The sequence below is a fragment of the Carettochelys insculpta genome, chromosome 28 (genome assembly GCF_033958435.1).
Source record: "Carettochelys insculpta isolate YL-2023 chromosome 28, ASM3395843v1, whole genome shotgun sequence".
Taxonomy (NCBI): domain Eukaryota; kingdom Metazoa; phylum Chordata; order Testudines; family Carettochelyidae; genus Carettochelys; species Carettochelys insculpta.
The window spans coordinates 10,292,900-10,320,612 of record NC_134164.1 but is presented as its reverse complement, the minus strand read 5'-3'; the positions used below and the strand labels follow the sequence as shown (position 1 = coordinate 10,320,612).

General features: G+C 57.3%; 1 protein-coding gene across 1 annotated transcript in view; it reads left to right on the top strand.

Moving 5' to 3' along the window:
* The window catches only part of ITGB3 (integrin subunit beta 3), a 42,349-nt gene extending 18,560 nt beyond the window's left edge, over positions 1-23,789 (top strand). Inside the window, exons 3-15 of the mRNA XM_074978824.1 lie at positions 1,296-1,488; positions 5,387-5,639; positions 6,900-7,062; positions 7,573-7,734; positions 8,313-8,408; positions 8,970-9,059; positions 9,724-9,858; positions 10,197-10,626; positions 14,605-14,827; positions 15,785-15,885; positions 17,272-17,391; positions 19,939-20,105; positions 20,961-23,789. Of these exons, the coding sequence (XP_074834925.1) occupies positions 1,296-1,488; positions 5,387-5,639; positions 6,900-7,062; positions 7,573-7,734; positions 8,313-8,408; positions 8,970-9,059; positions 9,724-9,858; positions 10,197-10,626; positions 14,605-14,827; positions 15,785-15,885; positions 17,272-17,391; positions 19,939-20,105; positions 20,961-21,029 (2,202 nt within the window). The 3' untranslated portion in view covers positions 21,030-23,789. The remainder of the gene's footprint in view (positions 1-1,295; positions 1,489-5,386; positions 5,640-6,899; positions 7,063-7,572; positions 7,735-8,312; positions 8,409-8,969; positions 9,060-9,723; positions 9,859-10,196; positions 10,627-14,604; positions 14,828-15,784; positions 15,886-17,271; positions 17,392-19,938; positions 20,106-20,960) is intronic.
* Positions 23,790-27,713: the final 3,924 nt, after the last annotated feature.

Below are 27,713 nucleotides of genomic sequence, written 5' to 3'. Positions count from 1 at the left end.
ATGCCCGCTTTCTGCCAGCCTCTCACCTTCTCCCAGCAAATCCAGCTGCTGTTTGCCAAGCACCTGCAACGGAAGGTCTGAGCCAGCGGCACTCCTGGGTCCTTCCATCTTAGCCCTGATGACAAGGGATTCAAGCCATTCTGCAACAGGCCCTGTAATTACTGGGATCAGGAGTCAATGGCGCTAGAGTTGGGCTCGCCTGTCACTGCCCCTGCACAGTTTCTTCCTCAGCAGCAGCTGGAGCTGCTGGCCAAGGGCAGAGACAGGACCAATGTTGCCTCTAATTTCCATCATCCATGTGCGGAATAAATTTTGCTAAGTGCACCAAGGCATGTGCAGATGTGCCCCACCTACAGAAACACAGGCTTCCGGGTGTGGGTGCTCTGCTAATCAGATGGGGGGCATTTGAATCTCTCCTGGGAGGCCGCCCAAGTGCTCACCGAACAGGGACCACTGGAAGGACCCTGGGCTAGGGGGATGGTGGGTTTGCTTTGGTGATACGTCTGATCCTCAGCGGCAAAGCAGAGTCCGACTCACTTGGGAAACATTTGCCAGCATCTAAAACCTATTGTCTCATGCCCACGGGAAACTAACGCCAGCACACGTCCCCCAAGGGGTTCAAACCTGGGATCCTTGACACCAAAAGCCCAGGCTGATGGAAGGGCTTCCTCCTGGCTACCCAAGGTTGAGGCTATCGTTGGCTGCAGGCAGCCCACACCTATAGCCATAGCTACACTCACCAGGGGCCAGGCTGAGCACCTCCAAACTTGAGCCGCACCAGCCCATGCCCGAGTGGTAGCTGGGGTGGGGGGTGTTGAACCCGCACTTGAGGCAGGGCACACAAGAGGCCTGGATTCTGGAGCCAGGCAGGCTGAGGCATGCACAGGGCTGGAAGGGGAGGGTGCAGCCCAGCCAGCAGTGAGATCGCAGGCAGTGGAAGAGTCTTGGAGGAGAAGATGAAGGGTTTGATATGGAGCCCATGATGGGCCTGCTTGGGGCAGGGAGGCGCCCAGAGGGACAAGCAGCATTTTGGACAGAGTGATGGGCATGGAGCTGGGAAGGCCGGACGTGGCGACAGGAGCCCCACAGGCTCTATTACCTCTGCATTGCTAAAGGGAGGCCTCTCTACAGCCTCCTCCAGCCATCCAATCTGGGTCCACCCCCATCTCTCTGCTGAGGGGTTTCCAAGCTACAACCCTGCTCGCAGCAGCACCTGACCCTCCGCCCCTGCCTCTGGCCTAATCCCAGTCAGTGCCACCAGGACGCTCCTCCTATCTCCACCTTCTTCCCCACAGGACTTGGGGCAGGGAAGTCCTCGCTGCGACCTCAAAAAGAACCTCCTCCGCAATGGCTGCGTGCAAGATTTTGTCGAGTACCCAGTCAGCCGCACGGAAATCCTCGAGAACAAGCCACTCAGCGACACTGGCTCGGGACAGACTGACACCACCCAAATGAGCCCTCAGAAAATTGAGCTGCACCTGCGCCCAGGTAGGAGCCAAGGAACCCCTGCTAGGGCTGAGGGGAGGACCTGACAGCGCCGGTAGTGTGGCACGGAGCCGTGCACGAGGGGGTGGGGGTTAAGTATGCAGAGCCGCTTTCAACCTCGTGGCCATACAAAGAGGAAGGCTGTGTCAAGAGGCCAATGTTAATGCATGGAGGTCACCAGCAGGCCAGGCCAGGCAAGCTGCTGAGGCCTTGGGAGTGTAGCTGAGACTCGAGGCCGCACTCGTTACTGGAGAACATTGTCAGAAGCACGTCAGTGACTGAGGTACCTGACTCCCAACTTCAAAATCCCATCAGGTGCTTGGGAGCCTTCCTCTAATGACATCACAGTAATAATGCCTAGAACCTGTATAGCGCCTCTCATTAGCTGTGTCTACACGTGCACGCTACTTTGAAGTAGCGGCACTAACTTCGAAATAGTGCCTGTCGCGGCTACACGCGTCGGGCACTATTTCGAAGTTAACTTCGACGTTAGGCGGCGAGACGTCGAAGTCGCTAACCTCATGAGGGGATCGGAATAACGCCCTACTTCGACGTTCAACGTCGAAGTAGGGACCGTGTAGACGATCCGCGTCCCGCAACGTCGAAATTGCCGGGTCCTCCATGGCGGCCATCAGCTGGGGGGTTGAGAGATGCTCTCTCTCCAGCCCCTGTGGGGCTCTATGGTCACCGTGGGCAGCAGCCCTTAGCCCAGGGCTTCTGGCTGCTGCTGCGGCAGCTGGGGATCCATGCTGCATGCACAGGGTCTGCAACCAGTTGTCGGCTCTGTGTATCTTGTGTTGTTTAGTGCAGCTGTGTCTGGGAGGGGCCCTTTAAGGGAGCGGCTTGCTGTTGAGTTCGCCCTGTGACCCTGTCTGCAGCTGTGCCTGGCACCCTTATTTCGATGTGTGCTACTTTGGCGTGTAGACGTTCCCTCGCAGCGCCTATTTCGATGTGGTGCCGTGCAATGTCGAAGTTGAACATCGACGTTGCCAGCCCTGGAGGACGTGTAGACGTTATTCAATTTCGATGTTGCTACATCGAAATAAGCTATTTCGATGTTGGCTTCACATGTAGACGTAGCCATTGGCAGCCCTCCAGGGGCCGGCCCTAGGGAAAGTGGCACATTGGCCAAATGAGGGGGACACTTCCCCCACAGCTGGGAAGCAATGGGGGAAGGCACTGGGCAGGTGGGGGTGAAGCTTCCTGCAGCCAGGGGAGGTTCCCATGGAAAGGGGTGAGCTCGCCCTAGGAAAGTCCTTTGCACAGGAAGAGGAAGTCCTGTCCCTCCCTTCCCCTACCGCAGGAGTCCAATATATGGCAAGAGACCCCAGCCAGGACACCCAACACAGCCCCTCCCCAGCTCAGGGCCATGGGCTGGCCGGAGCGGGGAGTGGAGTTGACCCCATTGCCCTGGGCAGTCGCCCACTTCTAAAGCTAGCCCTGGGCTCGGCAAAAGAGATCAGTATCCTTCCTGTTTGACAGAAGGGGAAACTGAGTCACAAAGCCAGGCCAGGTCAACTGACATGGAAGTTGTGTTTGAAAATGGGAGCCAATGCAGTGCTTTGGAAGAGGTAACCCTCATCCAATGTGATAGCAGGTGAACACGGAGCTGTGCTTTGGGGGTACAGAGCTAACACACCCAGCCTGCTTATTCCAGCCCTGAGTAAAATGCCATTGAAACCAGCCCGCACACCACACAGACCTCAGCGGAGCTTGGGACCCCTGTGCTAGGTGCCCTCATGCCCCGCACTTCCCAGGAAGCAGGTGGAAGGGGACTTGCCCAAGGTCAGATGCCGGGTCAGTGGTGGATCTGGGATGACAGCCCAGGTCTCCTGACTCATCAGCCCATGTCCGGTGCACCAGAGCTTGGCCTCTCCCTTACAAGCGAGGAGCTGTTCTGGGGCCTCCGTTTGCTTACCCTGGCCTGCAGCCACATGGGTGAGGTCTGCGTGCTTTGCTCACTGCGAGGCCAGGGGGTCCGAGGAGCTGAGAATTCCTTAGAGCCGCAAATAAGAATCTCATCCACATGCACATTTTGAAACTTCTGTCTTCACTTTGCAACTCCCAACTGTGCCTGCTCCCTCGAGCCCCCTTCCTTGCCACAGGTGAGCCAGGTTGTATCCCTGCTCCCCTCCAGGGAACCTGGCCACCCTCCCCTTTTCCTCACCCACACTGGGCAGCCAAGTAGCTTCCCCTCTGAACTTTGTGGAGCTGGCAAGGTAGACCTATGCCCCTGAAGTCTGCGGGGAGGAGGAGAAGCCAGAGGTGACTGGGGCCATGTATCTGGAAAACCATGGGGTCCCAGAACAGGAATATTCTCACACCCTAATTATAATGAACCCCAGACCTGCTACAACCCAGGCACCCCCCTCCCTTCCCACTGCTTCACAGGAGAAGGTGACTTGGGAAACGCCTCATGGACCTCTGGCAGCCCGGCCGTGGTGCCACTACGGGATGAACTCCGGGCACCAGGAGGAGCACGAGGGTGGGAGAGAAGGGAATTGCTGTGGGTAGAGGTGCCCTGGGGCACTGAGCTGAGGGCGGAAGGGCCGAGTCAGTGCTAGTGCCAGCCCCAGTGGGGAGCCGTTGGAAGCATAGGAGCAGTCACTAGGCAGTGGTGAATTAGCCACTGGCTGGCCAACTGGGGGCCCCCCGAAAATGGCCACCTCCCCGACCCACCTTACCTGCCTTGCCCAGCATTTCTGCTGACAGGTGGAGCTGAGAGCTCAGCCCACCCAACCCTCCTCCCTGGCAGGAGCCCTGGACAGGTGGGCAGAGTGGGGCTGCCCCACACTCTGACCCCATTTCCCCGCAAGGGGCAGGAGGATGCAGTGGGTAGGGCCCCCCAGTTGCTCTGACTCAGGCCCCACAAAACCATAATCCGTTTCAGCTGTATATGAGAGCACAGCTGTTCACTCACAGCCTGGGATTCTGGTTCGGAAGAGCTGGGGGGAAGCCCAGGCCCCGAGTGCCGGCAGCAATCCAGTCAGGGTCTGGTTAGGTCTTGGGAGGGTGAAAGGCCATGTCTCGTCTATACAGGTTTGTATCTCACCACAGTCACCTGAGTACCTCAGTCACAGGCTAAGTGACATGACTAACACCTGTCATGTGTGGTTTGCTCTGTCTCTCCTCCCGGGGGTTTCTTCTGCCTTCTGGGAGGAAAGTTCCATCCAACTCAGAATGGCCGAGTCTTGCTTCTGTCTGTGTCCCTGGAATGAGTCAGCCGCTCATGCTCTTCACCAGGACAACCAGGCAATTCGCAAGCTGCAGCTCAGAGCTGGTGGCTCTGTGGCATTGGAATCCAGCAGCATGCACTGCCTGCCCCCCCTTCCTCCCCCACACCCCATCCTCTGTGCTCAGGGGATGGTGCCGTCCCCACAGCAGGGCTTCGCACTTACTGAACGCCCCAGGTCAGCCCACGTGGAGGACATGAAGTCAGGTCTAGAATCCCATGCCACACCAAGTCTGTCACGGCCTGTTGCTGCTCAGTGTGTGCTTTTAGTCCCCACTTCAACCCCTGCTTATGCCCAGAAGTTGTTACCCAGAGGTCAGATTATTTGAGGTGGGTTGCAAGAATCATGCCCAGCTGGGGACACCCTTGCCTTACCCATGCGACAGCCTTACACCATGTGTGCAGGCTCTGTGCACTCTTCCTGGCACTTTCCTGAACCCTGAGACTTTGCTGTTTGATCCCAAGGACTGTGCGCTGCAGTTTGTCTCCCCACAGCAGGATAGGACACTCCAGGAAGCAGAAGACTCCTGTCCAATGAGACAACACTCGGCTTCCATCTGGGTTTGTGGGTTAGGTCCCAGTGATCAGCTAACCTTGTTTCCACCCCCCTGGAATCCATGAGAGATTGCCTCTACCTGCTCCTAACTCCCCTGCTGTGTTACCTTTCAGATGATTCCCAAATCTTCTCCGTCCAAGTGCGCCAGGTGGAAGATTATCCAGTAGACATCTACTACCTGATGGACCTGTCCAATTCTATGAAAGACGATCTCCGAAAGATCCAGAACCTGGGCACCAAGTTAGCCACTGAGATGGGCAAGCTGACCAGCAACCTGCGTATTGGCTTCGGGGCTTTTGTGGACAAGCCCATCTCACCATATATGTACATCTCCCCGCAAGAAGCCATCGACAACCCGTGCTATGAGTAAGTCCCAACCCAGAGGAAGCAGCAGCAGTGGTGGAACTAGTCTTTGCATTGATTTCAAAGGAGCATGGAGATTGGAGGTGCACCAAGCCAACTGGCTTTATGATAAAGCACAAGGATGTCAGTGGTAGGCATTCCACTAGATTCCCAGCTGTGTGAGTCAAGGGAGCTTCTCTGATTCATGCAGGCTGAGAATCTGTCCCTGAAAGTGCTGAATGAGAGAGGTTCAAGCTGTAGTTAGAGAGAAGAGCCCACCTTGCTTGTCCCCTGTTGCTCCCCACTAGCTAGGAAAGGAGTTCCAGGATGGGATAGTGGGATGAGACAGAAATGATTAAGCAGTGATGGGGATCAACTGGCTATGTAGCAGAGGATGAGAAGCTGGATATGAGTCAGCAGTGTGCCCTTGTAGCCAAGAAGGCTAATGACATATTGGGGTGCATTAGGAGGAGCATTTCCAGGAGATCTAGAGTAGTTATTCCCCTTTATTCAGCACTGGAGAGAACACATCTGGAGTTTTGCATCCAGTTTGGTGCCCCCCCCATGTGGACACATTGGAGAGAGCAACCAAAATGGTTAGGGAGCTGGAGCACATGACCTACAAGGCAAGGCTGAGGGATTTGGGTTTTAGTTTGCAGAAGAGAAGAGTGAAGGGTGATTTGGTAGCAGCCTTCAACTTCCTGAAGGGGAGCTCTAAACAGAATGGAGAGAGGCTGTTCTCAATGGTGACGAATGACAGAACAAAGAGCAATGGTCTCAAGTTGCAGTGGGGAAGGTCTAGGTTGGATATTAGGAAAAAACTATTGCCCCAGGAGGGTGGTGAAGCACTGGAATGTGTTACCTAAAGATGTGGTGGCATCTCCATCCCTAGAGGTTTTTAAGTACCGGCTTGTCAAAGTCCTGGCTAGGACTGGTCCTGCTTTGTGCAAGAAGCTGGACTCGACAACCTCCTGAGGTCTCTTCCAGCCTTAGGATTCTATGATTCTAAATGGATGCGTCTGACAAAGTGGATTTTTTGCCAACAAGGCTTATGCCCAAATAGATCTATTAGTCTGTAAGTGCCACAGGACTCCTTGGGGTTTTGTGGGGGGACAGACAAACACGGCTGCCCCTCTGAGACAGAAATGGCTGAAAAGCACCGTACCATAAAGCCACTGCAAGCCACTTTGTGTACTAGGCAGCAGGGGCACTGCAGGTCCATGCGCTTGGCCTTGCTCTGTCTTGGGAACTCCAGGGCGCCTCTCCATGTTTCCTTCCCTGCAGGAGCCACCAAACGTGCCTGCCCATGTTTGGCTACAAACATGTCCTGACACTGACGGACGAGGTGACTCGCTTCAATGAGGAGGTGCGCAAGCAAAATGTCTCGCGGAACCGCGACGCACCCGAAGGGGGGTTTGATGCCATCATCCAAGCAACCGTCTGCGATGTAAGAGCTCTGGCCTGGGGCATGGGAGGGTCACCAGGTGGAATGCTGGAGGCTGGTCACATCACAGTGCAGTGAGGGCAGCGAGACGGGCAGGAGTGCGGTGTGGCGGGGGGTGAATGCTGAAGGCAGGATTTGGCAGGCTGGGTCAGCGTACCCATCCACCTAGTCCAGTCTCTGGGCCTGGTGCCAGATGCTTCAGAGCATGTGGCACAGGAGCCGCATTTTGGACAATGGAATAATCTGCCCATTGGGAGAAATCCTTCCTGACCCCAGGCCGTCAGTGCAGCTCATGCCCTGCAGCTTCAGGGTGTCCCCCTTATTAATTTGCATCCCATCTTTAGGAGCAGCCCATACTTCTTCCAGTGCTCAGCCCTGGCCAGGTGCTCCTTGCTGGATTGTTCTGGGTGTGGGTCACCCCCCGGAAGCTACAGGGAAGTGTGGCCTCTGGAGCTGTCCTGCAGCGCTAAGCCACAGAAAGGGCTGAGAACCCACTCCTGTTTTTGGCACCAGGAGCAGATCGGCTGGAGGAACGATGCTTCCCACCTGCTGGTCTTCACCACAGATGCCAAGACCCACATTGCTCTGGACGGGAGGCTGGCGGGGATCGTGCAGCCCAACGACGGGCAGTGCCACATTGGCAAGGATAACCTCTACTCAGCCTCCACCACACTGGTAAATGCAGGTCCCGGCAAGCAGGGAGGAGCAGGGGTGGAGGGCTCTCCACGGAATGTGACACTCCTGCTTGGTCCAAAGCACGACATGCAGACCTGGATGTAGGTGTGGGAAGGGGGCTCCTGGGGAACTTGGCTGGCAGGTAAACACAGGTCGGAGGAACACGTACACGAGTGCATGGGGCTGCAGCTAGGAGTATGTGCACTCCTGCATGCGTAAACGCAGGAGCCCTGTGTGCAGTTGTCTCTACACAGGGATGTGTGTGTGGGTGTGCACGTCTACCCATAAGGCAGGAAACCCTCACTCTGCTGGGAGGATGCGCACTGACCGCAGGGGAAATGGGCTATGGGTGTGTGATAACACTGCGTCCCACATGCAGGCTGCTGAGGGCAGACAGAGATCCTGCCTCCAGCCAGGCCTCCGGCTGCCCAGCCTTCCTGGGGAGGGGAATGTGAGCCAGGCTGGCAGGGCCGGCTGAGGCGTGTTGTGTGGAGAGGGGGGTGGCTGGGAGGGGGTGACATGATCTACTCAGAGCCCACAGAACTCCCCAGGATCTGATGAGTCGTTTTGCTCCCCAGGACTATCCCTCACTGGGCCTGATGACAGAGAAACTCTCCCAAAAAAATATCAACTTGATCTTCGCTGTGACGGAAAACATGGTCAACCTCTACAAGGTGACTGCTCCAGGCAGGCATCCACAGTGGCGGGGCCACAAAGGGTGCCCCATCCACAGCCCAGGAAGCTCCTACCCCCAGGTGCCATCTCCCTCCCTACCTGAGGACTGGAGCTGGGAGCCAGCCCTCTGTCACATCTGCAGGCAGACCCCTGGGCCAGGCCACAGATCCTGCATCTGCCCTCAGTCTCCTCCCAGGTGGTTAGAAACCCATTGGCCAGGCCTTTAATGCTGCTCCAGTCTCCAGTCTCAGGACCAGCTCCTTGTACTGTTGCTGGGAGGTGATCCACCCTGAGCTGCCCAGCAGGACTGCAGCTGAGCCAGGAACAGAGCCCAGCTCTCCTGGCTCCCAGGCCAGGGCTCTAGCCGTGGCCTTGTGCTTCCTCTGTCTGCAAACACTCCCACAGGGAGGCATGACCACACCCCGGTGCAGAGCTTTGGGTCACACTGCTAGTGCCATATTCCTGCCCAGGCTCCATGAAACTGATGAGCCAAGCTGAGCGCCAGGCCTTGCCAGCCAAGTCTCCCGACCACATCCAGGTGCTGTATGTTTTCTCCCCAGAACTACAGCGAGCTGATTCCAGGCACCACCGTGGGGACCTTGTCCAGTGATTCCAGCAACGTCCTGCAGCTCATTGTCGAGTCCTATGGGGTGAGTGTGAGCGCCCAACCCGGGGCAGCCGACAGCATCTCCCCAGGCTGTTGCCTGCAGCAGTTTGGGAGGAGCATGCTGAAAGCAGAGCAAAACAGAGAGGGCGGGGTGCTTCCGCAGGGTCTCAGCCCTTAAGGAGGCACCTGCACTTTGGCTGTCCTCGTTCCCACCAGAGCTCCAGGCCTGAGCAGCCGCCACCTCGGCGTGCAAACTTGGAGAAGCCCGAGACGCTTGCCAGCTGTCCATGCCCTGAGCAGCCTCCCAGGATGCAACTGCACACCTGTGCCTGAGCGATGCTCAGAGGAAAGGAGGTCATTCTTCTTCCCCACTTGGTCCTCTTCCCCGGGCCACCCTCCTCCTGGCCCCCTGGCTGATGTCCCTGTGGCACAGGAAGGACCGCTGGCTTGCGAGCCTTCTCCCAAGTGCATCTCAGAGACATGCCCTGATCTCAAACAACCTCCCTCTCTCCCTAGTGGGTCCCCAGTTCTAATCCAGCCCAGGGCAGGAGCTGAGGAAAGGTGTCACCGTGGGGCACCCTCTCTGTATCACTATAGGCCTGTATCTCTGCGCTGGCACTGGTGAGGGCTCCCCACGTCTGGCGCCCAGCTACCCCCTCTCCGTGCCCTTTCCTAAGTCCCAGGCATGTTGTTCCTCCCTCCCCCAGAAAATCCGCTCCAAGGTGGAGCTGGAGGTGCGCAACCTGCCCGAGGAGCTGTCCCTCTCCTTCAACGCCACCTGCCTCAACAACGAGGTCATTCCAGGACTCAAGTCCTGCATGGGACTCAAGATAGGAGACACGGTGAGTCTTGCCAGCTGGCAGCCTGCGGGGAGGGGGATGCAGGTGCAGGAGCTGGCCCAGAGCTCTGGGACTGTCCCGTGCTCCAGCCCTGGACACATTCCCCATGTGCCACGGCCCCGTGGGAGAAGGTTGCATGCTTGCAGTGTCTTCCCTGGCTGGGCTCAGCTGGGATGAACACAGGAGAGGGGCTGTACAGAGACTCTTGAAGTTGGAGCTGGGTCAAACACACATGGAAGGGACTGGGCGAGGGCCCTGGGTCTCCAGCCGTACAGCCAGGCCACCTCAGCGGCACTTGGAGCAGCCCTGCCTGAATCAAACCCCGGCGCTTGCCTCCCCAGGTAAGCTTCAGCATCGAGGCCAAGGTGCGTGGCTGCCCCCAGCAGCAGCAGAAATCCTTCACCATCAAGCCCGTGGGCTTCAAGGACAGCCTGATCGTGCTGGTGAACTTCCACTGCAACTGCACCTGCCAGCAGCACGCCGAGCCCGACAGCCCTGCCTGCAGCCAGGGCAATGGCACCTTCGAGTGTGGCGTGTGCCGCTGCCACCAGGGCCGGCTGGGCTCCCGCTGCGAGTGCTCCGAGGAGGAGTACAGCCCCTCGCAGCAGGACAACTGCAGCCCCGGCGTGGGGCAGCCTCTGTGCAGCCAGCGGGGCGAGTGCCTCTGCGGCCAGTGCATCTGCCACGCCAGTGACTTCGGCAAGGTGACGGGCAAGTACTGCGAGTGCGATGACTTCTCCTGCGTCCGCTTCAAGGGCGAGATGTGCTCGGGTGAGTGGCCACCCCCTGGGTCTTTGGGCGGCTGGGAGGGATGGGTGACTCCCTAGGCCGGCGATGGGCAACCTAGGCTAGCGAGTGGCCCTCCTTCATCTCTGTGGGCCACGACACGCCAGCATCCCAGGAGAGGGCAGTTTGGCTAACAGCACTTGGTGCCAGAGGGCATGGAGGGAAGTGCAGCAGCGCTGTGATTGGCTGCAAAGGGAAGTGCAGCAGCACTGTGATTGGCTGCGGAGGGAGCACGTGGCTGTCATGGTCAGTGTGGTGTGGAATCCCACACACCGCCCGTCATGGGCCCTTGTGTAACCGTCCACAGGCAGACTCAAACCTGGGACCTCTGGAGCTTAGTGCAGGAGCCACTAGAGCATGAGCTAAGAGGTAGCTGGATCACAACTAGTGCAGCAGAGGGGACTTATTTTTTACCTGTGTAAGTGGTGTAGGTGCCACTCCATAGGCCAGTGGGCAACCCCCAGATGTATGGGTTAAACTTGCTTTACGTGCAGGTCACTCTAGAAACAGCAATAGGAAAAGCACTACATGGACAGAAACCAGCGGGATCTGGCCAGGCTGCATGTGGGCAGCAGTGAATAAAATGTCTTGTGGGCCACAGATAGAACCCTCCTGAGCTGCATGCAGCCTGCAGGCCACCGGCTGGCCACCACTGTCCAAGGTTGTGCCCTTCCCCTCTGTCTTAGCCCTGTGTCAGAGCTGGGTCTGTGAAACAAGTAGTCTTTCAAGATCTGTAAAGAAAAGCGGGTTCACACTTGTTTATTCCAGCTTATGTAATTCCACACTGCCTAAAATTCCTCCATCTGTGCAGTTGGAGGCAGGATTTCTATTGTTGTACCGAGCTGTGAAGCAGCTGCCAGGTCCCACCCCAGAGGCAGCTGCATTTGGTGGCTTACCATGAGTGGGCGGTCTGAGGATCATCTGAGGAGACCCCATGCAGCAGGGCAAGCTGGCCCAGTCCCCATGCTCTCCGTTCTCCAGCCAGCCGCGTCGGTGCTGCGTGTGTTGATTTCCCTTGGTGCTTGTCACGAGTTCACAGAGGGAGCAGACGGCGGCCTGACTCGGAACAGCATGTCCTGAAAGGCGGCCAGCAAGGCCCTTCCCCAGCTCCCCTGCTCACAGGCTTCCTGAATAAAGATCGGGCCAGGCCCTGCCCTGCCCTAGCAGGGAGGAGTCCCGGTTCCTTCCAGCAGCAGGTTCAAACCCTTCACATCCTGAGGGACAGGAGAGGGGGCAGCACAGAGCCCCAAAATCCCCCCTGAGCCCTCACCCCTTGCTGGTCCTCTGGCCCTAGGGTACAGGTCTTGGGGAGTGAGGGGGGCACTGCCGCAGGGGAGCTGACACACCTTTGCTGTCTGTGCCTGGGCTCCCCTGCCGAACAGAGCCCCTCCCTGGCTCCCGTCCCAGCGCCCCCGGAGCTTTCTGACTCCGCCCCCCCGGGGGCCCCCGTTACTGTGATGTGTCTGGTGCCCCAGCCATGGGAGCAGGAGGGCCAGGCTCGTCTTTACTGAGGGATGCCGCCAGATCCCCCATCTCACGGGGTGAGCGTGGGGGTGTCTCAGGCGATAAGGGCCCTTGTGCAGTGCTGGAAGGACTCCCCCCTGCCCCTGCCCCTGCCCCTGTCCAGCCTATTCTCTGGGGGCAGCTGGTCCTCAGGCAGTTCCTCGCGCGCTCCCCTGGCTGTCATGCAGTGCAATTGCGCAGGGTGTTTGGACGGGACAAATTGCTGCTGGCCAGCAAACGAACAAACCCTGGTGCATCTATCGCCCAGACGGGCTCTGCTGTTGCAAGGTGGGGGCAGCATTGAAACATATACTGGGGAGCCCCTTCCCTCGAAGGCAGGCCCACCAGTGGGGGGGGTGGGGGCAAAGGGAGCTGGCATTTCAAAGTGGCCCTGAGCTCTGGCCACCACCTCTGTGACTGACCTCAGCGGTGGCTGGAGCTCTAGGCCCCTCTGGAGTGCCGCCACCGTGCTGCTCCCCCGTGCAGATGGCTGTGAGGGAGGGGCTGGGTGCCAGCACCGCAATCCAGGGGGTTCTGAGGGCTGCCCTCCCATCCTTTTCCTGGAGCCGCAGAGCCAGGCCTCCACCTTATCCCAGGGCCCGCCGTGGCTGTCGGGCCCACTCTCAGTCACTTGGCGGCAAATCCAGGGTTACTCGGGGAGGGGCTGAGATCAGTCGGGCCTTTTCTTCTGAGCTTGAAAGGTTGCCAGGCAGAGATGGGAAATGTAGGCCAAGAGAGTAAAAGTGCAGCTGCTTGGAGGGGTACTTAAGTACAAGTCACCCGTGTCCCTCTGGAAAACTACTTGAGTAGAAGTACACACACCCCCTGCATCTTCATTGTACTCAGGTAGCTTTTGGGGTACTTTTTGCCACTTCTGCTCCTGGGTGGGGCTGGTCTGTGTCCCACAGTCCTCCATCTTCCCTGCAGCCCACTGAGCAATTGTAACATGGGTGAGAGGAAAGTTTGTACTAATGTCCTTCTCTCATGTGCCTCGTGCCAGCTGCTGGGCACCTCTCGGGCTGTGGCTACCCACCTCGATTCTCAGCCGCCGCACTGACAGCTCCCCTGCATCCAGCCCTTCCCCCCATGTGGTCTCCTGATGCCTTTCCAGCCAGCTTTCCGCTGACTCATCCCCAGTTTCCCATTATCTAGAAAGTCACACATTCCGTCTCTCCAGCCGCCACATTCCCCCCAGGGCTGAGCACGGAGATGGGTGGAAACTGCAGCCACAGACAATCTCCCCAAGGGACGCCAGAGCTGGGGCTGCAGTCCTGCTCCCAGTCACAGCGACCAGCAGAGTTCCCACTGCCTCCGAGAGCACAGGGGCCGGGTTGTCTTGTGCTGGCCTCGCTGTGGATGCTGCAGCTGGGTGTGCTGTGCTCCTGTGGACAGGACCCAAACCCGCCAGCCAGAGCGCCCCAAGATGGAAGAGGGTTTGGACATGGGTCCGGGCTTTGCAGCTCCTGTCCCAGCTTTGTGTGTGGGGAACCTGGCTGGGTTTCTGGAGTGGCCTGTTCTAACGATTTAGGGGCCAGGGGAGGAAATGAGCAAGAGTCGGGGATTTCCAGCCATGCATCTCTTTCTCTGTCTGAGCTGGTTCCAAACAGACAGCGTAAATCCCCTGTGGCCCAAACACAGTGCCCCACATTGCTGCCTCCTGCCACCCTGGAGGATGCAGCTTGGAGTAGATCCCTGAGGCTGCGTAGCTGATTCCACAAAGGGCTGGGCTGGCAGGCCACAGCAGAGCAAGGGAGTCAGCAGGGCAACATGTGGCTCCCCAAGGTGGGACCAGCATAGGGCGCTGTAGGCCAGGATTAGGTGGTAAAGGTGCAGCTAGGGACTGGACTAGCAGAGCATGGCATAGGGCAGGGAGGAGGTGAAGAGCTGTGTGGGGCACTCAGGAATCACAGACACCTGCAGAGCTGAGCCTGGGATGAAGAGAAACTGCTGCAGAAAAGAGTGAGGGACAATTTGATAGCAGCTTAGGGGGCTCTAGAGAGGACAGAGAGAGGCTGTTCTCAGTGCTGAGGGAAGACAGAACACGGAGCAATGGTCTCAAGTTACAGAAGGAGAGGAGTAGGTTGGATATCAGGAAAAGCTATGTCACCAGGAGGGTGGTGAAGCACTGGAATGTGTTACCTAGAGAGGTGGTGGAATCTCCATCTCTACAGGTTTTTAAGTCCTTTCTTGACAAGGTCCCGGCTGGGATGATTTAGTTGCAGTTGACGCTGCTTTAGGCAGGGGTCTGGACTCAGTGACCTCCTGATGTCCCTTCCAGCCCTAGGAGACCATGAGTCTATGTCGCAGCCACTCCCCATCCAGCATTAACCCCCCCACCTTCCAAGGGCCTCCCCCCGTGGCTGTCCCACGACCCCAGGAAGCAGGGATCACCCGAGGTGGGCAGCCTGCAGGTCTCTCTGCCCTGCGGCCGGCTCCTGACACCCTTGCGTTCGCCCGCAGGCCATGGGCAGTGCAGCTGTGGGGACTGTCTGTGCGACTCCGACTGGATGGGGGACTACTGCAACTGCACAACCCGCACCGACACCTGCATGTCCAGCAACGGCCTGGTGTGCAGCGGGCATGGTATCTGCCAGTGCGGGAAGTGCGAGTGCACCCAGGCCGGCTCCTACGGGGACACCTGCGAGAAGTGCCCCACCTGCCCCGACGCCTGCACCATCAAGAAGTGAGGGGGGCAGAGCGCCGCCGTCCGTCTTGGGGATTAGCCCTGGCTGGGCCACACGCCTGCCGACAGGCAGAGCCAGGACCCATCTCCAGCTCCTCAGCCACCATCTGCTGGCGCTCACTTGGCAGGGGGTGGGCTGGCCGCAGGGATTTCAGCTGCACCGGCAGCCTCCGTGGCCAAGAGTGGAAGGGGCCAGGCCCCGGGCAGTGAGCTCTCGGTGCCCCCCGGACCACGATGCTGGGCTCCCTCCGGAGCCGTGCACAAGCAGAGCAGTGCTGTCACAGCACTTCCGAGAGCCCCAGAGTTCCAGCTGGTGGGGCGGGAGCTCCAGGCCCCCTTGAAATGCTGAACCCAGGGGCAGCCGCCTCTTTGTCTCCCCGCAGCTGTTGGCGGGCCTGCTCAGAGGCGCAGCTGGCGCAGGCTCTGTGAATGGCTCCGGGTGCACCTCATTAGGAGGGGTTGTCCCAGAAGCAAGGTGTGCTGTGGGCTTGTGGGATGCTGTGACCACAGCCTGGGGAGGTGGAAGGGGGCAGGTGATGAAATCCTGGTGGCAAGCGGTGGCTGATTGTCTCGTGTGAAACGAGGGAGGGGCACGCGCAGGGCCACGGGGGCGCTCCTGCATGAGGCCAGGATCAGGGCTCCCTGCCCTGGGATCCCCGGGGGAGCCTCCCAGTCACCCCGTGGCTTGTCAGGAGGCAGAGTGGCCCTGGTGGGACCTGCCCTGGGAATGGAGGTGCTGGGCAAGAGGGACCAAGGGAACAATGTGAAGCAGCTGCAGTCATTGGGGTGACCCTTATCCTCCCACCGCTCCATTTGGCAGGGATCCTGGGGGAGCCCCGGCCCCACAGCTGAGAGTCTGTTTTTTAGGGGAGCTCTTCCCAGGGAACCCTGGAGCTGCCCATAGCACCCCCTGCTGCTCCTGCCCTTCATCACTGTCTCCTCCCTCCTCCTCCTCAGGGAGTGCGTGGAGTGTAAGAAGTTCCAGAGGGGAACGCTGACAGAGCAGCAGACGTGCAGCCGCACCTGCCGCGACGAGATCGAGGTGGTGCAGGAGCTTGGTGAGCAGGGAAGGGGCCGGGAACGCCTGGCAGGGAGTGGGGCTTCAGGGGAGGGGCCAGGAACGCCTGGCAGGGGGTGGGGCATCGGGGGAGTGGCCAGGAACGCCTGGCAGGGGGTGGGGCATCGGGGGAGTGGCTGGGAACGCCTGGCAGGGGGTGGGGCGTCGGGGGAGGGGCCGGGAACGCCTGGCAGGGGTGGGGCATCGGGGGAGTGGCCAGGAACGCCTGGCAGGGGGTGGGGCATCGGGGGAGTGGCTGGGAACGCCTGGCAGGGGGTGGGGCATCGGGGGAGGGGCCGGGAACACCTGGCAGGGGGTGCGGCTTCAGGGGAGGGGCCAGGAACGCCTGGCAGGGGGTGGGTCTTCAGGGGAGGGGCCGGGAACGCCTGACAGGGGGTGGGACGTCAGGGGAGGGGCCGGGAACTCCTGGCAGGGGGTGGGGCTTCAGGGGAGGGGCCAGGAACGCCTGGCAGGGGGTGGGGCGTCAGGGGAGGGGCTGGGAGCACCTGGTGGGGTGGGGCGTTGGGGCGGGGTCAGGGGGCCGTACGGCAGAGAAACTAACAGCAAGTGGGATCTGGAACCTGGGTCTCCCCCTTTGAGTCACAGGCAGGATCCAGAGCTCCCTGTCCTCACGTGGCAGGCAGGGTCCGTCCACCCAACTCCCTGGCAGGCCTGCCTGAGGAGATGCTAATGGCTGCGTGTTGCTGGGATAATGCGAAGGGGCACCCATCCCCCTTTGGCTGTGTGGAGGTCCCGGCCCCAGGGAGGGCTGAGTTCGCCCACTGAGCCGAAGTCGGGACTCACTCGCGCCCTGGAGCCAGGCCTGACCTCCACTCGGCTGCCTGCCTGATGCAGCTAGGGCTCAGTGCCCCGCTGCCGAGTGCGCAGCGCCTTCTGCCCTGGGTGCCCAGCACCTGCCTCCCTGCCCTGGGGCTAGCCTGGAAAGCAAATGCAGGCAAGGGCCTGATCCTGCTCTCGGGGCACTGGGGCCCACCTCCAGCAGAGCGCAGTGGGAGCAGGATCAGGCCCTAGCGTGACTGAAAACAGGGTGAAAAGGAAAACCAGCCTAGAGCCCCTGGGTGAGCACGCGAGAGAGGCCAGGTGGGAGCCTGGTGGGATTCCACAGGCTGGGCTGGGACCATGTTGCCCACAGAGCAGCAGCCCCGGGGCTCTCAGCCATCCCAGAGCAGCGGTTGAACAGCTGCTGGCGGGTGGGGGATCTCGTGGCAGGTTCAGCTCCTTTTAACCTAGGCCCTCCTGGACTAGACAAAGCCTCTGGAGGGACTCGCAGGCCCGGCCCTGGCTTCGCTGTCTGCCCCGCGTGGCTGCATCTGCTCAGGCCTGGGGGTGCAAGCTTTGGTCTGACGGCCCCTTCTCCGCCCTGTAGGCGACCAGGGTAAAAACGCGGTGAACTGCACCTACAAGGATGAGAACGACTGTGTGGTGCGGTTCCAGTATGTCGAGGACTCCAGCGGGAAATCCATCCTGTATGTTATCGAGGAGCCAGGTGAGACGGGGAGCGAGCACCGGCCAAGGAGGGTGAGCCCGGGCTTGCCCTGCTCCTGCTGCTGGGAGGGAGGCATGCCTTGGTCATCCCTGCGGAGCCCTCCTGGCCCCATCACCCGGATGGCATCTGCAAGGCAAGTTGGCTGCCTCCGTCTCTGCCCAAACTGAGGAGCTGCTTTCTCTCCTGGGCGGGGGCTCCAGACATTCACCACAGGGCAGTGTTGCTGCTCCATTGGGCACACCCCAGCAGGGTGAGATCCTGCTGGCAGCGTGCTGGGCGGGTGGGCACAGCTCCGGAGCCAAGGCCTCCCTTGGGTGTGCCGGCTCAGACTGCTATCCTGCCTTGGGATCACGGCTGGATGCTCCCAGAGCAGAGCACAGCTAGCCAGGGACAATAGGAACAGTGCTGTCACCCCAGGCGTGTTCAGTATGGCGGGGGAGGGTTGTGGCACACTTCCAGGACAGGCCCTCAGTGGAGGGTGTTTAGGTTTCCTGCTCCCCCTTCTTCCTTGAGCCAACCCCCACCCCCATCTCTCGTGCAAATTCCTCCTGAATCTGGGGAGGAGTTGGTATTCCTGGTGGTTCCTCCACTGGCACATCCAGCAGAGAGCTCCTCCTCTCCCCTCCTGCTGCCTTTACCCCCTTCTGCGTGAGTCTCCCTCCTGCACCTGCCCTTTCTTCCTAATCCACTTCTTCCTCGGTATCCGAGACTGCCCTTCCCCCTTGGCCAAGAGGCAGAGGCCCTCAGCTGAGTCTGGAGCTGGAGGAGGGCCCAGAGCCAACCCCCTGAAGTCTATGTGCCACTCACACACCTGAGAGAGCCCCCAAGGGGTTCCCCAAGACGTGGGTTCTGGCACACCAGGGGGCTGCTCAGGAAATCGCACGACGGCTGGGCCATGTGGAGGTGATGTCTAAAGGCAGCAGCCACTCTAGTGAGCAAAGCAGGAGCCGGACGTAGGACTGCGCCGTTCTGCTAGTATTTATGTAAGAGTCAGGCCTTTTTCTCAGTGCTGACTGAGCATGCTCAGACTTGTAATGCCTACGGGCAGTGCTGGGAAATCCCAGGGAGTAGAGCCAACCAGCTGGTCCATATGTCCCAGCAGCCGCACTGCAGGTGGCAAACAGCCTTCCCTCGGCCTGGGGCTGTGCACCCATCTGCCATTGGACACTTCCCGTGTGTCTTCTGAGGCTGAGAGTCCACCTGCTCTCTAGCCATCCTGGCCTGAAGCTGCTCCTGAGGCAGCATCATGCCACTTTCAAAGCAGGGAGAGTAGAATTGCCTCAGGAGCGGCTTCGGGCCAGGACAGCTGGCGAGCAGCTGGAGTTTGGTCTCCGTCATGCTGCCGTCACTCTGGAGTGTCTCTGCCTCCCTTCCATGCCCCTCGCTGCTGGGAGAGCAGCACCCCTGCACTGGCATTCAGAAAATGCAACCGAGCTGTGAAGAGGAGAGCAGAAGACCTCAGTGGACATGAACCACGTCCTCCTCCCGGGCCTGTTCATCCAGGCTGGGCCCATGTAAAGAGGTCAGGTCTGGCAGCTCCCCTGCCATCCGAGGGGAATGGAAAGCCTTGGCACCTCTCAGGGCTGGGTCTCCCTTTGCCTTGGAGTCCCATGTGGGTTCATGTGGCCAGCCCCTGGTAGGGCATCCCTGACTGACTGGCCTGGCAGGAAGCCAGAGCACTCTGTCCTGGTGGAGTGGCCAGGCCAAGCAGCTGTGTATTAAACCAGCCCCAGAGGCTGCCCAGACAGGACCAGGAGCTGTGTTTAAAGCCATGGTTAGCCTGTCCAGGCTGGCGGCCACAGACCCAGAGCCTGGGCACCTGTGAGGGCTGAGCGAGAATGAATTCCCTTTTGTTCCATGCCAGGAACATCCTGTCTCTCTCGCCTTGGCTCACTGCTTTGCTAAGCAACTTCTGCAGAGACCTAACATCTCCCACTGCTCAGCCCTGTCTTGTCTCCAGTGGGTGCACGTCACACTCCTTCCCCTTTGATGGCAGCATGTCCCTCGCAGTGGGAACTGCCCTGTCTGAATGGAAGAAACCCCCATTGCTCCAGTGCGGCGGCCTGGAGAGCTGAGAGCAAAGCCCTCCTGGAGCCGCCCTGGGACAGTAGGGCTAGTGGTATCAGAGGCAGCCGAAGCCCACTCAGTAGTAGCAAAAGCTCAGCTGTCACCAGTGTGCTTTCCAGGACCTAGCCCAGACTGTCTGGGAATCTCACCCCCAGGCCCAGCCCGGAGCACCCCAGCCTGGTCCTGCAGACATGGCAGCTGGCTGTTAAAGGAGCCGAAGGGAGCGAGGGGGTTTGGAGAGGGGTGTTCTCAGGCCCCCACATGTCTGTGCACGAATAACTTAGGGGGGTTCAGTGCAGCACCCAGCTCGGTGTCTCGGCACACGATGCTGCCTTCTATGGGCACAGAGACCTGCTACTGCCGCTGGGCGAAGGAGCTCTCTGTCAGCATAGCTGCCCCGAGGCAGAGGGAAGGAGCTGGAGAAGATGCACTGAGTTAAGGGGGGATGTCAGAGCCCGGATTCCTTCTCTCCCTTCCCAGAGTGTCCCAAGGGCCCTGACGTCCTGCTGGTTCTGCTCTCGGTGGCTGGGGCCATCCTGTTCATCGGCCTGGCCACGCTGCTCATCTGGAAGCTCCTGATCACCATCCATGACCGGCGGGAGTTTGCCAAGTTTGAGGAAGAGAGGGCGAGGGCTAAATGGGACACGGTGAGTGGCAGGAGGGGTGGGTAAGCCTGTGCAACGTGGGGATTCAGGCAGGAGGCCAAATGCCCTGGGTGTCTGGACCTGGGGGTTCAAAGGAGCCCTGGGCAGAGCCACGAGACAGAGATTTTCCGGCAGCGGAAACTCCAGCACACTAAGGAGGGAGAGCCCCTGCACAGGTCTGTCTACAGGGCTCAGTCAGCAGGGCTGCACGTGTGCAGGAGAGAATGTCTCTGCCAGCTGCCTTTTCGTCTCCCCATCCCCAGAGCACATCCTTCTGACTCACCCGCCTGCTGCCTCTCCAGCCCCGATGGCCTGCCCGGCACAGTGTGGCTGGAAAGGCTGAGACACACGGCCTATGGGGAAGTCCAGCACCAACAGAGGCAGCTGGGGCTGGGGAAGGCTCCGCCCCCGACAAGATTCAGGGCTGCACTGTGCCCCTCCAGGGCACCAGCATCTGCTGGACTTCTTGGTCCCCATTCTTTGGAACATAGCCAAGCTGTTAGCAGGGGCGCTGCGTTGGCTAGAGCCCATGAGCACAGCTCACTGTGCTGACCAGCTCCTCCAGCTCTGGTAGTGCCCCTTAATCCCAACCCAGAGCCCCTGCTACCCTAGCCCTGGGATACCCCGGCTCTGCCAGTGCCACTCAATCTCGACCTGAAGCCCCCTACCAGCCCAGCCCTGGGCCTCCCACACACAGCTGCGCCAGTGCCCTCAACCCTGACCCTAGTCCCAGTCCTGCATCCTTGATCAGGTTGCTCTGTACCTCAGTTTCTCCATCTGTAAAGTGGGATGTTGCTACTTACCTGCCTGGGTGCTCTGCAGCCTGCTGGCACTACATATCATGTGTCTCTCTTACAGGCCAACAACCCTTTATACAAGGGCGCCACCTCGACCTTCACTAACATCACATACCGTGGGAATTCATAAGGAGACCTGCCTTCCCTTCCCCTGCACCAGCCACAGAGCCGCTCTGGAGCCTGGGACTTTCATGTTTACAGACAACCTGGCGTGTGAGCATCTGTGTGTGTGTGTAACTGCCAGAGCGTTTGTCTGTGTAATTTAATGACAATCAATCAGGCTGTTGCCAGGGACCTGGCATCCATGTCACTCCACTGTACTGCTGGGCTGGGCCTCTCCAGCCACGCCAGCCGCCCGGCATCACGTCGGCCTGCGTGGGACTAGAACTGGCCTGCCCTTCTGCACACTGAATGAGGAGAAGCCGGCCTTGCCACGGGGGTATGCGGCTGGCCTGCCAGGACTGTGAGCTCTGCTGGAGGCAGAGCCTTCAGGGCTGAGTCCGACGCAGGATCTCTGCCCATCTCCCTGCCTGGCTCCAGCCCAGAAGCTCTGATCTGCTGTCAGGGGATCGGAGCTCTGCTTGGCTCAGGACTCACCCCCCACACCAGGCAGCACAGGGCTGCTCCCCTTCTGGCTCACCCCCAGCCAGCACAGCTCTGTGGGGATGTCAAACCTCCTCCACCAGTGGGCCCCGGGTAGGAAGGTAGAAACCATGTGACCTCTGAGGCAGCCACGGCCATGCTGTGTGCTGCCCCGGGTTTGGGCTCCGCAGCAGATAATTGTAGCATTGGCCTTGCCATGGCTCCAGCTGCTCCCTGAACCCAGGGCAGTCTGGCTGTGTGCTGGGCCAAAGCCCTGTAGGCGCAGCTTTCAGCCCTCATGCATGACTGTGATGCAGTGGTTGTGACTCCTGCTCTGACCCCAGCCTAGATCCACCAGGAGTCCCAACCCACAGGGAGTGGCTGATAGACCTGATGTGAACCCCGCCCAGTGCCTCAGTTTCCCCTCTGTAACTTGATATTGATGTTCCTTTGCAATCCAGTGCTGGAAAGCCTCAGCTCATGGTACTGCAAAGAAATGAATGAATGGCGCACCAGCAGCCTGGGGCCAAATTCCGCCCCCCACCCCCCGTGTTGTTGCAAGAAAGTGGGACACTGGGGACATGGCCCTTTAGCCCTCTCCCTGGAACAGCAGCCAAAGATGTGGGGTGCTCCCTGCCAAAGGGCTAGCACAAGAGATGGGGGCTCAGAGCTCCCAGGTTTTCCTTCTTCTGCCACCAGCTCCCTGCATGAGCTTGGCTGTGCCACAGCAGGCCTCAGGCTCCCCATGTGCACAAACTGAGTTTCCTGGCCCTTACCTCCCTCCCCCGCGGCATGCAGGACTTTGCTAGTGAATGTTAAGGTGCTTTGAGATCCTCAGCTGAGCGGGGCACCAGCCAGGCTAAGTCAGATTATCAGTGTCACCCTGTCAGCGGTTTCGGGAGCAAGGGAAGGGAAAGCGTGAGCTTTCCAGACTCAAGCTGGGGAGTGAATTCCCCACCATGCAGGACAGTGGCCGAGGCCTGTTTTCCAGCCAGGCCTGGAGCCCCAAGATGCATGCGGATGTGTGGGGGATTCCTAGTTCTTGATGGCTGCTCTACAGATCAAACAGCTGCCGAGTCAGACTTGCAGCCTCCCTGCCCTCCAATCCCAGGGAGCAACTGTCCGTAAGACAGGGTGGGCGGCAGGAGAGATGGGCAGGACGAAGCGCTATCTGGGCCTTCCCAGAATGCCAGACAGCATGGGGCCAGCCTCGCTGGGGCACACCTGTTAATGGACTACCCTGGCTGGCCTGCCCCCTGGGTTTGACTGATGTCTCCCACCATGGGGCTGTCTGGCCCAGCACCCCCAGGCCTCCCAAGTGTTGGCTACAGCCCCGCTCCTGCCCCACGTTAGCTTCTGCACACTCCCAGGGCACATCCCATGGCAGGATCCGGTCACAAGAAGCCCTCTGCCCTCCTAGAGGATCCTGCAAGGGCATAGCAGTGCCAGAAAGCTCTGATGCTGACTGGCTGCCCCTTTGAGAACAAGGGTGAGCACCAGAGGGCTGGGGAGAAGAAGGGCGTTTGGGTCTGTCTCCTGCATGGTGTGAGCTCCAGAACTGATCAGGAACGAGCCCAGGGGACACCTGAGATTGGCCCAACCTCAGACTTTTTATATGGCACCAAATAAAAGTTTTGCACTATGGAGGGCTTCAGAGCACATCTGATCTTTCGCTACGGGCTGTGGGGCAGAGCTCGCCCCCTGGCTGGTCTCCTGGGAGCGGCTGTGGACACGCAAGTACTGGGTGAGCAGTGGATTTGGCAGGGTGCAGTAATACTGAAGTCAGGACAAAACGTGGTTTTTGGTCAGACAGTGAATTTTTTGGATAGTTTTAGCAAATCAAAATGGTGGGAGGGTTGTGGGTGGGACAAAAAGGCTTTGTTTCAACCAAGTCAAAACAGAGGGACATGTTCAACATTAGTTTTTAATTTAACTGAAAAGGAAAGTGGGAACTGACTAGCTGGGCAGGTGGAGGGTGAGGTTGGTTGGGATCTATCGAAGCCCTGATGTGCACCCCTCCTATGTTAATTCAACTTCTGAACTGGGCTTGTAACAAACTGAGGAGTGAATGAACAGTTAAATCAACAAATCATGACTGGTATTATGAGATTTATTTTGTACATCTTGATGTGGAGTTTGCTGTTTCGTTGTAGTCGTATTGGTGCCTGGAGGAGAGCCACAAAGTGAGCGAAGTAATATCTTTAATTGGACCAAATAAGGCTGGTGAGGGAGACAACCTTTGAAACTCTTCAGAGCTCTTCTCCGGGTCTGTGAAGCTCAAAAGGGCTAATCTCTCACCAACCAAAGCTGTTTTAAAATAAAGATATTACCTCACCCACCTTGTCCCTCTGTGTTTTAACAGCTTTAAAGCTTGAACTCTTCACATCTCGGCTTTGTTTGTCATTAAAAATTAATCAGACCTCCCTCCATAATTTCCCACAACTTTGAAAAGTATAAAATGGACAAGGAGCTTAAAGCACATTACACAAAGTTATAAAAAATACAAAGTGCATTCCACCAGGCCTTTGCAAGTGCCAAAACAGCAGGAGTGAAACACTAAAATTCTCTGAGTTTTAGTACCTCATTGAAACTACAAGTCACAACAATCACACCTCATCCCTCCAGAGAATGAAAAGCGTTTGCAGGTTAAGATGGGAGCAAAGAGATACAACATACAAGAAGAATCTTTGCTCCTGATCTTGATGCAAGGATAACACTGTTCTCAAAACATTTCTCAGGTCAGGAAGCTTTAACAAGACCCCCTGACCTAGAAGTTTCAGCACACTGAGAAGTACATCTTGTAGTGAAAACATAAACAGCACCTGAGGGTGTGGCTAAGTCATCAGGAACTGAATGGAAGGTAAATGTGTTGCACCTATGCAGCCAGACATCACCCACTGTGACTCATTTCCCTAGGGAATTCCCAAGGGAGCTGATTTCAGTGTCTCCTCTGCACCCACCCGTCTGCCTCATACTGGAGAAGAAGCAGCAGCAGCAGCCCCCGCTTCCCCCTCCGCCCGGCAAGTGAGCAAAACTTCTAAGCCAGCCAGAGAAGCTAGGCATAACCAACTGCTGATAAGGGAGGGGCACAATTAAAAGGTTCCTACTTCAAAATTCAAGTGTCAATACCCACCTCCCTAGCTTATAGTCCAGTCCCCCGTCTCATCCCCCAGTGGGGCTTAGGAAGAAAACGGGGTGGACCCAGACCTGCGCCACACTAACACACACACACAGAGTAGGGTTACTCCAAACCCCAGCCAGCCAGAACCGAGAACACACACACACACACACTCGTCTTCAACCCCCAACAACGTCAGCCACCCACACTGGGCCTGCCTCACCCTCTTTCCATAAGACTTCTATAAGGGGCCATCTGTCTCAGAGAACATGGGGAGGTCCTGCCCTGGGCACCCACCTTTCTGCTTCTCCCTCCAGAACAGAGGAATTACCTGAGACAGAGTGAATGATGCTATCTTCCCTGGTGTTGGCTGAGATGCTGGATTTCCCCTCCTACCTAGCTGGATGGCCTGGAGGGTCACATGAGACTTCATAATGCACCCCCCTCAGCACATCACCTTGGGCAACAGCCTTGGTCCCCAGGTCTGGTAGTGTGTCCGCACAGATACTGTTTTTGAGTGAAAATGCAGCTCTTAAAAGGGTTCTTCTTTGGCAGGGTCCCTGTGCTTGTTGGTTATTTTTTTAAAAAAATTGCCACTGCATGATTAATGGATAACATGCAGGTGCAGCTGTGCTTTAGCAAATTGGAATACTGGCTTGAACAATTGCCCGTTGGCTGAGGAAAGTCATGAGTAACTACTGGAAATGATAGGTAAGTAAAAAGGACAGTATTCGCTAAAAAAATATATAAGTGAAGTACAAGTTTAATGAAAATAAATTACTTGAAAAAAGCACAGATCCTGAGAAAATGTACTTGGGTAGTGTAGTGAAGTATTTCTACTCAGTTACTTTCCACTTCTGGAGATTGGGCTCCGTGTGGCCCTGGGCCAGGTGAACAAAAAGTCCCAGGGTGCAAAGAGAAGCACAGGACAAGAGGGCACTGGCCGGCTCCTGCCCCACGCCAAGTGACACCCAGCCCCTCTGATGCATGTGACTCCAGGTTCAAAAAGTGCTGTAACCTTTGGGGCAGACCCACCCAGTGCCTTTCTGCCAAGGTGGGGCCAGCAGGAGCCTGCATGGGGCTAGAACCCAGCTGAGCATTACATGTGCCTGAACAATGGGGACACCTAGTGGCCACTTAGGCCCACAATGGGCACATTTGGAGACCAGCCAGGAAAGCAGAAGGGGAACCCAGACATGGCAGTGTCTTTTCAACCTCCAGCCCACGCACCATAGGCCTGGGGTCAGGGTGCCAACCTGGTGCTCAGCTGAAGAGCTCTGCTCCCTGTCCTGCAGGAGCAGTAAAACAGTGTTTCTGAACCTTTTTTTAATGAAAACAAAAAGCAGTCAAGTAGCACTTTAAAGACTAGCAAAATAGTTTATTAGGTGAGCTTTTGTGGGACAGACCCACTTCTTCAGACCATAGCCAGACCAGAACAGACTCAATATTGAGTATTGAATATTGAGTCTGTTCTGGTCTGGCTATGGTCTGAAGAAGTGGGTCTGTCCCACGAAAGCTCACCTAATAAACTATTTTGCTAGTCTTTAAAGTGCTACTTGACTGCTTTTTGTTTTGATAGTGTACAGACTAGCACGGCCTCCTCTCTGTTACTTTTTTTATGAAGCTCCCCTTTTAAAATAAAATAAAATAAAATAAAATAAAATAAAAATTATAGGTATTCCCAGACTTCTCTCATGTACCCCTCAGGGTATGCGTCCCACCAGTTGGGAAACATAGTCTTAAAGTAATCTGAGGTCTTGAAACAATTGCCATTCAACCTGTCCAGATTACTGTACCTTTTCAGGAGTCAGATTTGTTTTGCATCCCATCAAGTTACACCTCCCTTATAAAACAACAAGAAGTCCTGTTGCACCTTACAGATGAACAGAAAATTTTGGAGCATAAGCTTTCATGAGCAAAGACCCACTTCATCAAATGCATGAGTGGGCATCTCACGAAGCAGGTCTTTGCCCACGAAAGCTTATGCTCCAAAATTTCTGTTAGTCTGTGAGGTGCCACAGGACTTCTTGTTGTTTTTGAAGATACAGACTAACACAGCTACCTTTCTGACACCTCACTTAAAAACTACTTACGTACAAAAGCAGGCAAAAATATCACAGCAGACTGCTGCTGAGAACTTGTTGACTTTCTATTGTCAGATCAATGAATTGGAATAGAAATATTGGACTGACATTCAGTGTAAGAGAAACAAGTCATTGTCTGAATGAGCTTTTAGATTGGCCTGACTTTACTAGTTGGTTGGTTTGTTTATTTGTTTGTTTTAAATGTAGCCTGTTGTAAAACTAGGCAAATATCTAGGTGAGTTGATGTACCCCTGGAAGACCTCGGTGTACCCCTGTTAGCCGATGGCCAAGGATGTTTGGTGAGGTGCCCTCTATACCCGTTTTACACCATCCATGACTTTAACTGCTAGGACTCACTGTCCCTTCGCGGCGGGCAGCCCGGGCCAGGCTGACGGATGCCCCAAGGTCCTAAACACCCGTGACTTTAACCGCTAGGACTCACTGTCCCTTCGCGGCGGGCAGTCAACACTGACTGACAGGTGCCCCAATGGCAGCTCTAAGAGCCTTTCCACACCCGTGACTTTAACCTCTAGGACTCACTGTCCCTTCGCGGCGGGCAGTCAGGATTGACTGACAGGAGCCCCAAGAGTTTGCCCCGTGGAGGCGGCACAACTCAACGCTAGGCTCTTAGTACTCTCACCTAATGGCCAGGCTTTATAGCCAAAACAGCTGAGGTTCTTTAATTGTGTTGGCTGCTTTACAGTAACCCAGGGAAACAAGTTAGGCTTATGCACAAACGGTTACCAAAATTTATTAAACTAGATTCTAATCATGTGGTTACAAAATTGCTAGTACCTACTTATTTAAATGTATAGATGTTACACACACAAACAAGTTACAAAACTGAAGCCACGATCCCAAAGAAAGAAAACAAAGTATAGAGCTCTATTTCAAAATATGTGTACACTAAAGATAGGAGATCAGGTGTGGGTGCTTCTTACCCTCCTTGCATCTCTCGATTCCAGCGGTGCCAAGCCAGGATCGGTCACTCAATTCCGCAGAAAGACAAATAAGGGACAAGGCTTAGGGA